This window comes from Lagenorhynchus albirostris, chromosome 16 (genome assembly GCF_949774975.1).
Source record: "Lagenorhynchus albirostris chromosome 16, mLagAlb1.1, whole genome shotgun sequence".
In the NCBI taxonomy this organism is placed as follows: Eukaryota; Metazoa; Chordata; class Mammalia; order Artiodactyla; family Delphinidae; genus Lagenorhynchus; species Lagenorhynchus albirostris.
In genome coordinates this window covers 21945074-21961917 of record NC_083110.1, presented here as the reverse complement: position 1 = coordinate 21961917, position 16844 = coordinate 21945074, and the positions used below count along the sequence as shown (strand labels likewise).

At 54.3% G+C, this 16844-nt stretch overlaps 1 protein-coding gene across 6 annotated transcripts in view; it reads right to left on the bottom strand.

Annotated features, from left to right (window-relative positions):
• Window positions 1-241: 241 nt before the first annotated feature.
• Window positions 242-16844, bottom strand: part of TSPAN15 (tetraspanin 15) — a 49405-nt gene continuing 32802 nt past the window's right edge. For 3 of the 6 annotated variants that reach the window (XM_060126065.1, XM_060126068.1, XM_060126067.1), the window contains 5 exons: window positions 10416-10511; window positions 7714-7830; window positions 3095-3138; window positions 1466-1752; window positions 242-1066 (listed from right to left, as the gene is read on the bottom strand). In XM_060126065.1, the coding sequence (XP_059982048.1) occupies window positions 879-1066; window positions 1466-1752; window positions 3095-3138; window positions 7714-7830; window positions 10416-10511 (732 nt within the window). In that variant the 3' untranslated portion in view covers window positions 242-878. Of the gene's footprint in view, window positions 1067-1465; window positions 1753-3094; window positions 3143-7713; window positions 7831-10415; window positions 10512-15441; window positions 15559-16844 lie in introns of those variants that run through there. The other 3 variants (XM_060126070.1, XM_060126066.1, XM_060126071.1) reach the window with 3 other exon arrangements.

Below are 16844 nucleotides of genomic sequence, written 5' to 3'. Positions count from 1 at the left end.
GCAGGAAGGATGGGCACAGGAGGCTCCAGGCCCAGTCCACAAACCAAAGGGTGAGAGAGGCCATTCCAAGCTGGGAACGGGCAGCCTTGGTTGATCCTCCTGGGCCTCAGTGTCCCAAACTGTCCCAAATCTTGGTCTCAGGGTGGCTCCCCTTCAATCTTTGCACCAACAAGGGGTTTCCAAGCCCAACTTGGGGTCTTCCTCACTCTCGACCCAAACAGCACAAACAAAAAACCAGAAGAAAAAAAAAAATCATGTCTTTATTGTCTGATTAATAAACTGGCTTGGAGGGGGAAGAGGAATGGGGCTTTGAATACAGCTAGCCTTGATTAGTCGGAAACTCCTGTTAACTGTGTACAAAATGAATGTTATAAAATCAGGTACAAAACAGGGTCAACAAAGCAGCAGCCCTGGGGTGGTCTCAAGGTACCCGGGAGGCTGAGAAACGGACCCAACATGGCCTCAGGGTGAGGCCGAAGGACTGGGGCCTGGGGTCTGCACCCCACCCCTCTGCTCCTTCACCTCGGGGCACACATGCTCTCCTCCCTCCCCGATTACAAATCACTACAAAACTGCCCTCAAAGGGGCACAAACACCAAGGCCAAGGCACTACCAGAAATGAAATGGGTTCGGAGCCCAGCGCCAAGCTCCCCCTTCCCCAGCAGCCGGAGCCTGGAGGAGGGGTGCCCTGTTCCCCACGCCCAGCAGGGTGGGCACGCACAGAATTCCGCAGCTGGGGAGGGGCTCCGCCCCCCAGACAGGCGGTGGCCTGGGAGCCCTGAGCAAACACAGCCATGGCTTTGGTCAGTGCTGAATGTGGAGAGAGGGGCCACAGTCCTATCTGGCCCCCACGACGTGGCCTGCGCAGAGATGTCCTGTCACGGTCCTTCTGGAGCTGCCGCCCCAGGCCACGGCCCTAATTGGGGTAGCACATGCAGCACCCCGCGCCTGCTGCCTCCACGCTGGGTTTGGTGCTGGGTCCCAGGAGCCCGTCGGTGACAGAGTGCTCCGTGATGATGTCCTCCACCCGGGTGATGTACAGGAATGTCAGCAGCACCCCCAGGAACTGAGGAGAACGGGCAGGGCGGGTGAGAGCCTGCTGGCCATCTGGGTGGCCCTCTCCGGCAGTTCCGAGCCCCCACTACCCCAATGGCCCCAGCCTGGGCCCTCCTCTGCGCCTGCCGGGAAATCCCAGAGACCCTCCATTCTGCGACTCCTATTCCCCCCCCCCAGCTATGTCACTCACTTTCTAGGTCATTCACCCCCTCCTTCCAGCCCTCCAGCCCTCCCAGGGTGAGCCCAGGTGGCTGGTCCAAGAGCTCTCTTCACCCCAGCCCTTTGTGCCTACTCTGCACTCTGTAATCACCGAGCCACACATCATCTGAAGCCACAGCCTGCCCACACCATCCCCACCTTTAGCTCCCCTCCCTGGGGGCCGGGGGGCGGGGGGGGGGGACCAGCACACCTGGGGGAGCAGGATGCCTAGCAGGAGGCCCGCCATGATGGTGTAGTTGTCCATGAACCAGATGAGCACGGCGTTGGTGCAGCCCCGCACGTAGATGACATTCTGCACGCTGAGGCGCTGCCGGGGAGGAGCCTGGCTGAGCACTCGCCTGGGAGCCCTGGTCCCAACTCTGCCACTCACCCCAGGTCCAGGCGAGTCCCTCAGCCTCTCTGGGCCTCAGTTTCTCGTATGCAATGTGATGAGAAGGTGGCTCTAGATCACTGGGTCTCAGCAGGCGGTACCGCTCCCTAGAGAGCACTGCGGACATTGTGGTGGCACTTCTGGTTATCACTGCGATCGGGGCTGGGAGCTGAGGGACTGTAGAGCTCAGGGCAATCCTACTCCATGGACAACTTCCCAGACTACCTGCCTGTTAGATGTCCCCTGGGCATCTGGATGGGTGAAAACCCATCCATAATTATCTGAGCCCAAAGCCTAACTCCAGGGACATAAAAACCAAAGTGTTTTCTGCATGTTTTTACTAGGTACTGAATTCTGTAGAAAGAATATTAGATAAAGTAAGGAATAATTATACTTTATTTTGTTTGCAACTTTATCAAGAATTGTTCACCATTTTGAAAAACCATGTCAATGGCAAAAATACGCCCATGGTAATGCAAGTTGTCCACACAACACCCCTCCCAAGTATCAGAAGCCCCTGGCAGTGTAAACACCCAACCACTTCGCTTTCTCTATCTAGTGCCTGAGCATGTACGTGTTGAAATATGGTACATGGTTGTAAATTGTTTTATCTTATTTCTCCTTTTATCTCAAATCATTACGTTACCTGTTTTGGAATTACGTGTGTAGGAAGGTTATATTATCTGTGGATTTCACTTTGGAATAATAAATAGGGCATTACCAAGTGTTTAATGTAAAAACTGGCCATTGGGTTTGATGGCTGGAGAACCACTGCTGGTCTGTGGCTCTGCATGTTAAACGTGGGTCAGAATCACCTGCCGGCGCCACCCCAAGAATGCCCGTTTCTAAGAAGTTCCCAGGTCGGGGGCGGGGGCGTGGAAGGCGCTGCTGTTGCTGCTGGTCGGGGGACCTCACTTTGAGAACCACTGCTCAGAGGCATCTCAAGTCGTCACTATTTTCAGCTTCCTTCTCAGCACCACCCCAGCTTGTCTCCAAGTCCAGGAGAAATGCCCAGGAAGCTGAGCCAGGAGGGACCTTCCAGAGGCTCCCTTCCCCAAGGGACTCCTGGGTCCCAGGCTGAGGAAGCCCGTGTGCGTCGTCTGCAAATGGGCAGCTCCAAGGGCAGAGGCAGGCCGGTGCTGAGCGCGGCCGGGCACAGGGACATGCTGGGGGCACTGGCAGGGGCACGGTGGCCTCGGTGGCCTCACACGTTAGGTGCTCGGCACGTCCTGGCAGCCAGCTTTTCCCAGCCTGGGGGGATTCTTGGCTCCCCGAGTCCTGTTCTGGGTGGGGCAGAAAACCTGGGCAGTCCCTGGCTCCTTTTCACAGCCAGGAATGTTGGGAAATCTCAGCAGCCAGGAGCCTCACCCCTGGTAGCCCCTCTGGTCACCCTGGAGATGGGACAGGAAGGGCAACCTTTCTGGAGGAAAGAGATTTCAAAGACGTTACCTCCTTGTCAATAGTTCTGTAGCCGCACATGGTGTTGACAACTTCTGTCTGAAACAGAAATGTGTATTAGCTAACACTTACATAGTGTTTACCGTAGAAGACATTTATTCCCCCGGACCCCCATTTTATAGTGCACAGAGAGCTGCACTGCCTAGTATGGATGGAGCTGAGATTCCCACCCCGGCAGCCTGGCTGAAGTCTGCATCTTAACCTCCCGCCTCCAAGAAATGCACAGGGAGGACAGGCGGGAAGGCCAGTTCCATGGCGCTTCGGTGGGAGGCCCACTGCTCCACCCGTGGCAGCCTAGGAACCCAGAGGAAAGGGCACTGCCCCAGGCTCCCTCACTGCAGCTGCCCCAGAGCCCAGGCTTTGCTGATATGGTTATGGGTTGTCTGAGGTCAGGGCTGGGCCGCTCCCACTACGCTGGCTCTTATGAAAGAAAATCCCAGACCACAGCCAGGGCCCTGGCCAGCTGGGGATTACCTGACGGCAAAGCCAGGCCTCTGACCACACTTCCCTGCTCCTGCAGACAGCCACCCACCAGTGGAAGGACCGCCCAACCTCCTTCCTGGGAAGAGAGCTCTTCTCAGGAACTCCCAGCGGCTGACTAATCTAGGCGCAGGGGAAGCTGTGGTCGGCCCTAGACCCATCAAATCTCTTCCCAGCAGATCTATAACACAGGACTGTCAGGGGCACTTCCCATCACTGCCTGAGCCCTTGTATAGTTTCCTCTATTTTCTAGAAGGTGAGAGAAGGCTCGATGTCCCGGTCCCATCCCTTCACATCTAAGTGAAAGCTGCTGTGGGACCAGGGTGCCACAGGTTCCAGCAGTAATGCAGGACAGCGGAGTGGCCAGTGTGGTCTCTGGCATCATGTTACCTGGTCCAGGTCCTGCTCTGCCACTTAGGAGCTCTGTGACCAACCTTAGGTGGGCTGCTGAGGGACTAGCACATGCAGGCACTCAATAAGTATTTGTTGGATGAATGAATGAATGAATAGCTTCCCTGGTCTCTTCCATAAAGCAATGGTGATCTAAGAATGGACCCCACGGAGCTGTTTTGAATATAAAGTGAGATATACACGTAAAGGGCTTATCCCAGGGCTGGGCACATGGCAGAACACAAACACGCTGGCTGGAGTGACTTTGGACACGATCCCAGTCCCTGGAAGGCAAGGAGGGCTGTCTACTCTCTTTCCAAAAGAGTGGGTTGAACCTCAGGCGTCATCTAGATCTGTCTAAATGTCAGGGCCTGATGTGTGGGCAAAATAACCTCTCTCAGTCTAGACTGTCCCCCAGGAGCCCTCAGACCCCAAAACACCGAGCATCCACTTCATGTCAGTTGTCATTTGTGGCCCCCCAGGCCAAGAACATGACCCCCAGGGAGAAGGTCAGGCCTGGGGAGCAAGTGCACGAGGGCATGATGGGAACAGGTGCTTCCTACCTCATTCATTCAGTCATTACTAAACAAATACTGAGCACTCATTATTTACCATTCTCTGTTCTAGGTGTTGGGAATACAGAAGAACAAAAAAAGGTCCTTGCCTTCATGGAACTTTTATTCTAGGGAAGGAGACAGACAATGAACATAATAAATAAGTAAACTATATGGTATATAAGAAGGTGACAAGAATAAACTTACTCTTCACTGTGCTTCCAGCCCTGGAGGTAGAACCACAGCTCCTGCCCCTCAGGGAACAGACATGCAGCAGCAGAGGCCTCCCTAACCCTAGAGCCCAGAACTCTTCTCTAGGCCCCAGGGTGACTCACCTAGATATCTATGCAAACATTAATTCTGAGTGGTTTTTTAATGAGATTAACATTTTTTGTTTTAATTAATTTATTTAGTTTATTTATTTTTGCCTGCGTTGGGTATTCGTTGCTGCATGCGGGCTTTCTCTAGTTGCAGTGAGCGGAGGCTACTTTTCATTGCGGTGCGCGGGCTTCTCACTGCGGTGGCTTCTCTTGTTGTGGAGCACGGGCTCTAGGCACTTGGGCTCCAGTAGTTGTGGCGCACGGGCTCAGTAGTTGTGGCTCACGGACTCAGCAGTTGTGGCACACGGGCTTAGTTGCTCTGCGGCATGTGGGATCTTCGCGAACCAGGGCTCGAACCCGTGTCCCCCGCACTGGCAGGCGATTCTTAACCACTGTGCCACCAGGGAAGCCCCCAATGAGATTAACATTTAAATCAGTAGCCTGAGTAAAGCAGATTGCCCTCCCTAACGTGGGCGGGCCTCATCCAATCAGTCGATGGCCTGAATAGAAAAAAAGGGCGGCCCTTCCCCCAAGTAAGGGAGAATTCTTCCTGCCTGACTTCAAACCTGAACTGAAACACTGGGTCTTCCTGGGCCTTGAGCCTGCCAGCCTTAAAACAGGAACTACATCATCAGCTCTCCTGGTTCTCAGGCCTGTGCACTCAGACTGGAACTAAACCATTGGCTCTCCTGGGGCTCTCGCTTGCCGACTCACCCTGCAGATCTTGGGACTTGCCTGCCTCCATAATTCTGTGAGTCAGTTTCCTATAATAAATCTCTTTACACACACACACACATCCTATTGGTTCTGTTTCTCTGCTGAACAAGCCAGCAAGTCCCTTCCGGGTGGGACACTCCTCATGTAATGCCTGGTGCATGTGGAGGGTATGAGGACCTGTTCCCCTTGCCCCAATATGGGACAACTCTGAAGGATCATCCCAGGACATTCCTGGAGAGGCAGCTGAGGCCCCCATTGAGCCTGCATCATTGCTCAACCTCTCCCTCTGCCCAGCCCAGCTTCTGTCACCTCCCTTACAGGTGTCAATCCTGAGCGCACCTCCTACTAAACCTCCTGCTCACTAGCCAGCGTGTCAGAGCCCACTTCCCGGACAGCCTTAGCTGTGACACCTGGACCACTGCACTAGCCCCTAACCAGACTCCCCACGTCACCTCTGCTCCCACAGCAGACAGGGTGGTCCTGGTAAAGCCTAAGTAAGATCTGCTACTCAGCTACTAAAGCCCTGTCACCTGACTGCTTGTCACTCAAGGGAACCTAAGTCCTGACCACGGCCATCAGGGCACCCATGACCTCCCTGACTTTGTCTGCCACTCTCCTCCCCCACACTCACTCTGCTCTAGCCACACTGGTCTCTGCACTGTTTCTCAAACTCACCAGGGCAACTCCCACCTCAGGGCCTTTGCACTTGCTGTTCTCTCTGCCAGGAGTTCCCATCCCCAGATACACATGGCTCACTCCCTCACTTCCTTCAGGGTTTTACTGAGAACCTACCTTCTCAGTATCTAAAATTGCAATCCTCCACGCCCCTGCTTTATTTTTCTCCTTAGCATTTATCATCTTCTAGCATACTATCTCCTTTACTTATTTATCTTTCTTGTCAGTTCTACCCACTAGAAAGAATGTCAGCTCCATGCAGGCAAAAGTTCTCTGTGTGTTTTCTGTATCCCCAGAATGTAGAACCACATCTGGCAGGTCCTCAATAAATACTCGTTGAATGAATGAATGAATACAAGCTGGGCTTCCCCATCTCAACCTGGACCTTCAGGTGCCACTGCCTTGGGTGATGAAGTTCAGGGTCACCCCCCGTAGGCCTCCCTAAAAAACCCGGGCTCTTCCCCAGCACTCCCCTTGCACAGAAAGCTACCCTAAAATGGCAGCTACAATTTCCAAACAAACCTCCCCTCCTGGCCCAGCCTTTTTAGGGCTAATGCACTTGGCACTGGCTCCCTGACTCACTGGGTGAGGCCCCCACCCCTACCAGCAGCTGCGTGGTTTACAGAATCCGGAAGTGGGCACAGAATGGTGGAGCATCAGAAGAGAAATTTTCCATGACTCTTCAGGGTGTGAGTAATTGCAAAGCTCTCCGCCTCATTCCAACCCAGAAACCATGCAGTTTTGGGACACATTAGTCAAACACAGGATTGACCAAGCCTCTCATTTATTAGCAGTGACAGCACAGGGCAGCCTCCCAAGTGGCCAAGGAGGCAACAGAGCTGAGAGGATCCCACTGGGGAGAGGCGGAGGCTGACGGTTACATCACCAGACCCCTTCCAAATACCCTGTTGCTGATGGTGACCAGGACATCAAGCCCAAAGTCCACCAGCAATGCCCACAGTGCAGGCCCTGCTCTGGTCCTCTGGCTACGGCTGTCAAGCCAGCCACCCTGCTAAGCCCCCCGGCCTGGACCCTCTCCTACTCCTTGCCTGGCTTGCACAGGAGTCCAGGGTGCAGCTCTGACAATGGCTGCCTGAATTTCGTCCCAGCCCCATCAACCTTGGGCAAAGCACCTAACCTTTTGATTCCTCAGTTTTCTCATCTGTACAGTGGGTGAAATAACGGTACCTACCTCACAGGGTTGTTGAAAAGACTAAATGAGTTAATACAACTAAAGAACCTAGAAAAGGCCAGCACATGGTAAGTGCTCAGTAGATGTCAACGACCGCTACTAAGAAGACAAGACTTCCCCGCCCCCCTTCCCAGATTCACCCCCTTTAGTAGCCCTCGAGGCTCAGGAAGCCTCGACAATGACCACCACCTCCTGCCTGCCGCACCCAACCATCCCCACCACCCGTCCTGAAAGGTGAGAGAAGCGTTTGACCAGCCGGGAAGCCCCAGGAGCAGTGGGTACCGTGTTTCTGAAGCAGCAGGTGTAGGGCACCCCGCAGGCCAGGGGTCCGGGGGCACTGCAGTCGTGGTACTGGTTTTTGCTCCAATCTCGGTAGTCTTCTCCGCCACAGCACTTAAACTGAGGGATGAAACAAGCGGGGAAGAGAGCTGCCATCACCGCCGGGGCCCCGGGCAGACGGCAGGGAGGGGCCCTGCCGGGGGATGGACGATGTGATTTATGATGGGGGTCACCCTGGTAGGGGGAGCTACAGGCAGCAAATGAGGCATCCGTTGTGGGGTCAGAGTTCGCCAAAAGCGGCATGGCTGCCCAACAGGTAGTGAGCGCCCCGTCACTGGAGAGGCATGCAAGCCAAGGCTGGGTAGCCTTTTGGTGGGATAGCAGGGTGGTGACTAAACACTGGAGGGAACATCCTTCCTTGACAACCGGACTCCATCTTCACATCCCCAGGGCAGGCGCTCAACCCGAGGAGCTGGCCTTTAAGGTCCCGGAGAATAGGATTCTAGGGAAGCCCCACAACCCAGGGGTCCCTGAACCACACTGACCTTCTCCTCACCTGCCCCAGCTCTGCCTGTCCTGCCCTTAGCAAAGGGGCACACACCTCACACCCTGGCCTGGGCTCAGGACTGAAGCGATGGCACAGCTGGCATCATTTTCCCCTTAGCTTAGCCCCTCCCTGCATCTCCCCCTGAACAGATGCCAACGCCTGGGGGAAGCAGTTACTCCACTGAGATGCTGGTGCGTGCTGGGCATTGTTCTGTGTGCCAGAGAGACAAGGGGCAGCCAAAGCACCACAGCCCTGCCCACATGGGACACATGTGCAGAGGGAGACAGAGAGGAACCAGCGTTGTGAAAAGGACAGTGAGGTAGTGCTGGGTACCAGGGATACGGCAAACAGGGGAAGGAGCGGGGAGGTCGGGAAAGGCCTGAGGAGATGTCATTTGATCTGAAATAGGAACAACAGGAAAAAGCCGGTCAAGACATGCAAAGACCCCACGCAGAGACGAGGTGGTTATATTTCAGCAGCAGGTGTGCCTGGAGCAGAGCCAGCAAGAATGGAGGACATGAGGCCAGACCGTGACAGCCCTGTCAGCCAGAACCAGCAGGGAGCTGGGATGGTATTCTGAGTGACGGAAAGTCACTGCAGGGTTTATTAACCAGGGGAGTGATATGATCCAAGGTCTTAGTAAAAACACAAAGCAGATACCCTTTCAGAGTCCCCATAGAGCCTTTTAGGTTATCAGTTTGAGGGATCTGGAAGTGCCTCTTTGGGGTACAGTGCAAAGGGCGTTTGCTTTGCCATCAGACAGGCCAGAGTTCAAATCCTCACACTACCGGTAACTCCATGCTGTGTGACTTTGGGCAAGTCAGTGACCCTCTCCGGGCCTCAGATCCTCAACCGTAAAGCAGGAAGAGCAACGTCAGCTTTGCACAGCTGAGCTGAGAATTACAAAGGGAAGCCATGCATGAGGCATTCAGCACCAAGCAGGGTGCCCAGTGAGCATGAGTCATCCCGCCATTCCACCCTGGAAGAAATGAAAATTGCGAGCCAGCTGAAGGTTGGTTCCAATAAAAGCATTTTGCTCCACTTGATGGCCAGAGCTGGCAGGCACATCCCTGGCAAAGAAGGGCCTCCCAGAGGCTGCACCTGTTGTGACTACATGGAAGGCCTGAGCCAAGGGTGTGGCCACTACGGGTGGCCCTGGGTGCGGTGAGACGTTTGTCCCCACTGAGGGCTAGCACGGGAATCAGGCCAGCTGACGCCCCCAAGGTCACGTCCAAAGAAGCGCTGCCAGGGCTGAGCGGGCCCTCAGCCCTCAAACTCTGCTTGTCCTCCCCTAGTAGGACATGAGGATGATGACCACTGCAGCTGACACCGACCTAGGTCTCGTCATTTGCCTGGCACTGCTCTAACCACCTCTGAAACAGGTCGAGGCAATCTCACAACGACGCCAAGAGGAAGGGACCAAGTAGCCCCTTGAGGCAGATGAGGAGGATAAGGCGCAGGAGGACTAAGTGAGGTTGATGTGTAGAAGCCCCCCGAGGGCAGCAGCTTGCCCTGCAACTGCTATTATTATTACACCCACAGATTCGGGTGGACCTTGGGAAGAGGGATGACATCCCCAAAGGACAATTATCACATTCAAAGAAGCGTCATCGAGGAAAAGGAGAAGTCTTGTGCTGTTCCCCCATGCAGGGGGAAGTGGAGTCGGGGAAGAGCTCTCTCCCCGTCGGGGCTGTCCTGGACTTGGCAAGGCAGTGAGCTCCCCATCACTAAAGGGTCCTGGCAGGGGGAACTTTGAACTGGGTGGCTTGGAGGTCACTCCCACCTCAAAGAAGGAGGATCTTTACCCACTGGAGAGGGGCACCCTGAGGCACTGCCAGGTGGCTTGTAGCTACCCCTGACCTTGTTCTTTTTTTTTTTTTCCAGGGGAGGGGAGGGCCCGTGTACCTGGAGAGGAACAGGTAGGGCAAGTATATTGTGGGGGAAGCACACGGGTAGAGAGCTGGTTGAGAAGGTCAGGCCCTGGCATCCCTACCCTTGGCGGCCATCCATGGCCCACTCTTGCCTCCCAACGTGGCCAGCCACCTGCTTTGGGAATGGATAAGCCATGTGACCCTCACCCCGACCCTCTTGAGCAGGGTCCCCTGTAGGGGACAAAGGGCATGGGAGGCAGATGTCTGACCCAAAGCGCCTGGCTCACCTCCTTCTGAACAAAGTCCATGATGTTTTTGAAGTCCAGATCGTCATAGTAGTTCTCGATGCCTCTTCGAATGTTGTCATTCAGAAAGTCGATGGTCTATTTAGACAGAGAAATTACAAAGGAAGAAGAGCACACATCCCCAGAGTCCCACCCGAGATTTCCCCAAAGTCGGGATTGAACCAGAGTGCCCACATGCCCAGGTGGCCCCTGCCCCTACCTGCACAAAGCACCCCTTCCACGCCCCCAGTGCCCATCGGATGCAGGAATGGTGCACCCCATTCCTTTACAGATCAAACAACCCATCCGGGCCAGGGCTGGGACTCAGCTGCTCAGGTTCCTGGCCTGGCGCTCCTTCTACTGCCAAAGACAGGCCTGTGCTGGAACCTTCCCTTTGCCCTCCAGGCCTTCTCTCCACTCTTCTCTCCTGTCCAAGCTCTTGTTCTACAGATAAGGAGGCCCAGAGAGGGAGCTTGATTCTCCCCAGATCACCGAGCAGGTCTCAACCCTGGTGAGGGGCCCGGCCAGGTCTCCTGACTCTCCTCCGGGCCTCTCTCTGTCACTGCAGTGAGATGACAGGGCCCACCTCCCTCTCGGGCTGGGACAATCCCCACCGGGAAGGGCGCTGGCAGGCCGCCCTGTCCCAGTCACACTGGGCCTTCTGGATCAACAGCCCGGCTGTTGTACCGGGATCCAGGAGCACAAAAGGCCCCAGAGCAGGAAGGGATGGGGCGGGAGCGTGGGCAGCCCAGCTCCACACTGGCAGCGACAATCGGGGCTTTCAGAGCAGGGAGGCCCGCGTCTCATCAGAGATGGTGCTGGCACAAAGGGTGCATTCTCAGCTCTGGAGCCGGACGATTCCCGCGGGAGGTGCCCTCAGGGTACATGGGGACAGCAGGGCCCTGGGTTCCAGGCCCCATCACAGCTACTCCTCCTCTCTGGGCCTCAGTTTCCCACCTGTGAACCAACCCTGCAGGCCTATGTTTAAGACACCTCCGAGCTCTGAAGATCAAAGGCTAGGCTGCGAGGGGCTGTCAGGCCTCACGGTCCCTGCAGCCACGCTGGTCTCGGGCACTTCCTTTAACTTCCGGGCCTCCATTTCTTCCTCTACGGAATGGGGGCTGGCGGTGGGGGAGAACCCTCTGCCTGGGAGGGGTTGGAGATTCAAATAAACTAAATCTACAAAAGTGCTTAGCAGGACGCCAGGCACATAGTAAGCCCTGCTGTTACTATGATAGGTCTTTCTTTTTCCAGGAGACAGATACCCTGTGGTATCACTTCATACCCATGACGTCATCAGTGGAAAATGGCTAATCCCAGAAGAAATTAAGGCCCTAAGTCTTGTCCAAGAGCTGGGCCCTAGCCTGGGACCCCTCACAAACACCCTGCAGCCCGAAGAGGTGACGTGACGTGTCCAAGGTCACCCTGCTGATCACTGGCAGAGAGATGGCTGGAACCAAAGCATCAAACTCCCGGCCTGATACACTTTAAGAAGCCAAGATAAGTATCTGTATAACTGATTCACTTTGCTTTATACCAGAAACTAACACAACATTGTAAATCAACTATATACTCCAATAAAAATTAAAAACAAAATTCTGTGTGGGGATAGGTTATCCAAGGTAACTCCTCTGTAAAATGAGAAACAATATTAACAGTCTTAGACTCATAAAAGATCATGTTTACCGATGATTAAAGCGAATACGGAAAACAGGAAAAAAAGAAGCCAAGAACAGAACCCAAGGTTCAGATTGGGGCCATCTCCCCAAACCATCTCCAGTATCAAAAAGAGAGGAATGAAGGATGTGACAGCCATCTCCTTCCTGAAACTCAGACACTGCTCAAAGCCAAGGTGACAGAGGAGACTGGCTCAGGGAAACCTATCTCTGTGGCCAGAAGGAAAACCCTCTGCTGATGAAAATCAGCCGCTCAGGAGCAGACCTGGGAGCTGCAGGCCTCGGGAGGCACAGGGCCAGCCCCCTTCCCATGTGAGAGGCTCTGCAGTCACCAGCCCTCAGCCCTGCCCAGGTCTGGCACTGGATCCCAACCAGGGCAGGGGCTCAGTGGAAGAGCTGCTTGCTGGCCACTCGACCTGGGCAGAGCAGGAGGCTGCCTGGCCTCAGGCCACCCTTCCCAGAGGCTCCCAGGTCCTGCAGCCTTCCCGACCTTGGGTACCAGGACACCAGGCAGGATCAGTCTGTCACCCAGGGCAGGGCAAGGGAATGAGCTCGCAGCGTTCAATGGCATGGTGTAAGGGGCCCTTGGCTGAACTGAGGTGCAGGGGCTGATGTCCAAGGTCAGGGACATGTCTAGGGCCACTCATGGGAGGCGGGGTGGCTTCCTTCCACTCTCAAGGCACTGCGGACCGTCCTGGTCCACCTACCCCAGCCCATTGGCTCACCCCTCAGCCCTCCCACTGGGTCACATGCTGTTAGGAAACAGGGTGGGATGAGGGCAGGAGGCCCAGGGCAGGGAGGAAGACAGGCGGCAGAGGGGACGCTCAGCGGCCCAAAGGGGAAAGGCTCTCCCTCCCTCTTTGGTGAGCAGCCCTGACCTCCCTCCCCAAACCAGCTCAGTCTCTGAGCATTTTCCAAAGGCACGGACTCCAAAAGAGCCCTCTTTGTGCAAATCAGGCCTTCCATCTGGTTAGCTGAACCGGGACCCTGTGGGGAAGGGAGGCCCCGCTGGAGGCCTCTCGGGATGGACAGGAGGAACAGATGGTCCCAGGCTCCACAGGCGGCAGCTGCCCCCAGTTCCCATCAGAGAGCTCTTTGGGTTGTGCTGGTTCTTGCACGTGTGCACTGCCTTTGGCACCGTGCGTGTGCGTGTGCGCGTGCATGCCCATGCCAGAGACGTGTGTAGAATGCTTGGGTGGTTCCTGTGGGGGTGGAGGGCATACAGGTCATTAATTAACTCTAATTAAGTGTAAAGCACGGTGCTATATCCCACAACGTCCTGAGGGACTGGGGGAGCCGCTGAGAGGACGCGCCCTGTGGGAGCGTGGAAGGGAAAAGAGAATTCTGGCTTCCTCTGCTGCGTCCAGAGGCCAAACGCACACAGTGCCAGCCCCACCCTGCTCTAAACCAGGTCACACAGCAGGGCCAGCTCCAATGAGGACTAGAAAACCACCTTTCACAAACGGCTGGCACGGCCTCAGAGGCACGTGGCCCGGGCTAAATTAAGCAAAGAGTGAGCAAGCGTCAAAGGCCATGGGATTTTCAGAGCACATTGTTCAAGCCACCAGACTCAAGCTACAAAGAGCTGCCCTTTCTAGTTCTTTCTTTTAATCTAGTTTTAAAGATATCTGAAGCCTCTGCATCACTGCTCTCAGTGGAGGCACTTGGAGAGTTTTTAAATGAAGGAGGAGAAGAGCGAAGGGATGTCAGATTGCTTCTGGAGGTCATGAAAATGTTCTCAAATCGACAGTGGTGATGGTTGCACATATCTGAATGTACACTTTAAATGAGCGAATTGTATGGCATGTGAATTAAATATCAATAAAGCCTTTTTTTTGAGCCTAAATAAATGAGGAACTGGAGGGGTGGGGGGCATGGGGCAGCAGCTCCCCCAGGACGGCAGGGGTGGAAGGGCTGGCTGGCAGCCGGAGCCTCCCACCAGGCCTCTGGGGACGCAGCTGTCCTAGTTTCCTACAGGCTGCCAGCCGGCTTCCATCGCTTCATGTCCGCTTCTGAGGCCCATGCTGGGGAGGCCCAACAGCTGGCAGCTCAGCTCTCATAACGCAGAGGCGGGTGCTCAGCCTAGGACTTCCTTCCTCTCTTAGTGCCTGGGCTGAGCCAGCATCTCTGGGCTCCCCACAGTACTCCCAGAAGGTGGGGATTCATCCTCGTTGCCTCCACACCCCAGCCTCTGCTCCAGCCCTGAGATGGGCCCCATCAGACAACCAAGGGTTGAGAGGAACCCAGGGAGTGAGAAGGAGAGAGGTGCAAACTCTGCAAGGTTCTCTGGAATACCCGGCTGGAGGTCACAGGATTAATCCCCATGGTGGCAGAGGGTTATGCTTTGGTCTCCCAGGTGTTTGGGGCTCCAGCTCTCACTCCCACAGTGGGAGGCACCAGCTATGGGAATCTGTCCACAACAGTGCAGAACTTTCTCTACTTTCTTCTGGGTGGGAAGGATATATATGCTCAGGTGCTCAGCCAGGCAGGCCATGCTGTCTCCTTTCTCCCTGCCCTGCCCTCATGGTCACACCCAGAGCCCGCTCGTGGCAGTGCCATGATAAACAGGCTGGGTGCTGCCCATCATTCCATGGCCTGGTGTTAGGTGTGACCACAGCATCCTCTGATCAAGGCCAGGAAAGTGGTCACTCCCCTGACTGTTCTGGTGGTAGAGGGAAGGAGGTCGGGGATGGGTAAAGACGTACCAGCTACAGCCCAGTGCCCTCTGGGTGTCCCTGCTCAGCCCTGCCTCACTGGGAACACACGGTCAGGAGCTGCCCACCTCCAAAACCCCCGACACCCTCCAGAGAGGCTCAGGACAAGCTGGGGTGATGGCAGGTCAAGAGCGGTGAGACCCAGACAGCTGTGGAGGTCGTTCAGGTTCTCTGCCCCCCACTGGGTTCAAGGTGCTGCACTTCTGCTTCTAATGCCCGGGCCCTTGGGGCCAACAGCTCTGCACCCAGCTCTCCAACGCACGGCCACTCGACCCTGCACAAGCAGAAAAGCTGCTTCGGTCCAACTACTGGGTCACGCCTGGCAGCAGAAGCCTCATCCAGGGGCAGCGGTTGATGGAGAGTTTCTTCCTTACCCTCTGGAGTCTGTTTATCTTTCACTGCCTGGTGGTGACCATGGTCTGTGCACCTTCCTGAGAACCCTGTGTGAAGTTATGAGCCTGATGACTTGTCCTCATTTGTCACCACAAGTGGATTCTTAGAGTTAAGCGGTAGCCTGCAGGGCTGGAGACTGAACTTATTACATTGTGATTCAGAGAAATCTGTCTTCTCCTCTTGGTGAAGAAAAACTGGAGTTGGGAACTCACCTCCTCCTGCAACCTGACCTTGACTGTGCCTCACCTCTTCCTCCATCATACGCTGCCCCTTTCTGCCACCATCAACAGCCAGGCTGCTCCTTCCCTATCCTCGCCATTGGCCCATTTCTTGTTTTACAAAATCGCATGGCATTACAGTTGGCAGGGACATCATTTTTCTTTATATGGTATTTTCCCCCTTGATTATAAAAAAAGAAAAAGAAAATTTGGGAGCTAGGGAAAAAAAGAGTCCCATCCCTCAGAGGAGATATGAATTAATATGTTAATATGTTAATATTTCTATTTCCTTCCAGGTTTTTCGAGGCCTATGTTTTTCATTGTGGAGATCTTACTGCACTTAGTTTTGTATCTCATTTTTTAATTTTTTGAATTATGTATCACGGGCATATGACAGCACAGCCCATCATGAGCCTCCAAAGAGCTGAGAGCCCTGAAGGTGAAGGTCCTTCCTGGGTTGCACACTGAGACCTTCCTGACAGGGCCCCATGAAGGGGACAACCCACCCAAGGGGAAGGAACACACTTCACCCCGTGGTGCCCTCAGGGTTTGGGGATAATGGAAACTCTCACCCCTGACCTCAGGCCCACGGCATCCTCAGCTGTAAGAGCTAAGGGTCCCTGCAGGTTTCGTCTTAGTTCTCTCCCTGGAAAAGAGTGGTGTCACAGCCCCTGTTGACCTACCCGGCACTGGAAAATAAGTCAACCGCCTTTGTGAAAGCACCTGGGAAACCAGAACTGCTGTTCACTTAGGGGATTGTTTATTAAACCACTGATGCTGCTAACCCTGGCCTGGACCTGGGCTTTAGTCAGTAAAGCACTCATAACTCTGGAAAGCTGTGGGCTGGCCAGGAGCCCTGCTGACTGCACAAAAATGCATCCCCATTCGCAAATGGAATAAACATCTCCCTCCCCTCAGGGCTGCTGAAAAATGAACCAATACCCTGGAACTGCCAGCCCAGAGCAGATGGTCTGAAAAGCAGAAAAGAGAAAAAGGGAGGAACAGGTAGCAAAACTAGATTGGGAAGACAACCAGTGGGACAAGGCAATCTACAGATTCAATGTGATCCCCTATCAAAATTCAGATGGCATCTTTCACAGAAATAGAAAAAAAAATCCTCAAATTCATATAGAACCACAACAAACCCCAATAGCCAAAGCAATCTTGAGCAAGAAGAACAAAGCTGGAGGCATCACTCTTCATGATTTCAATATTGCAAAGCTATAGTTACCAAAACAGTATGGTGTTGACATAAAAATAGACACACAGGTCAATGGAACAGAATAGAGAGCCTGGAAATACACCCACACATATATGGTCAACTGATTTCCAGCAAAGATGCCAAGAATATACAACAGGGAAAGGACAATCTCTTTAATAAATGGTGTTGAGAAAACTGGAAATCCACGTGCTAAAGAATGAAATTAGACC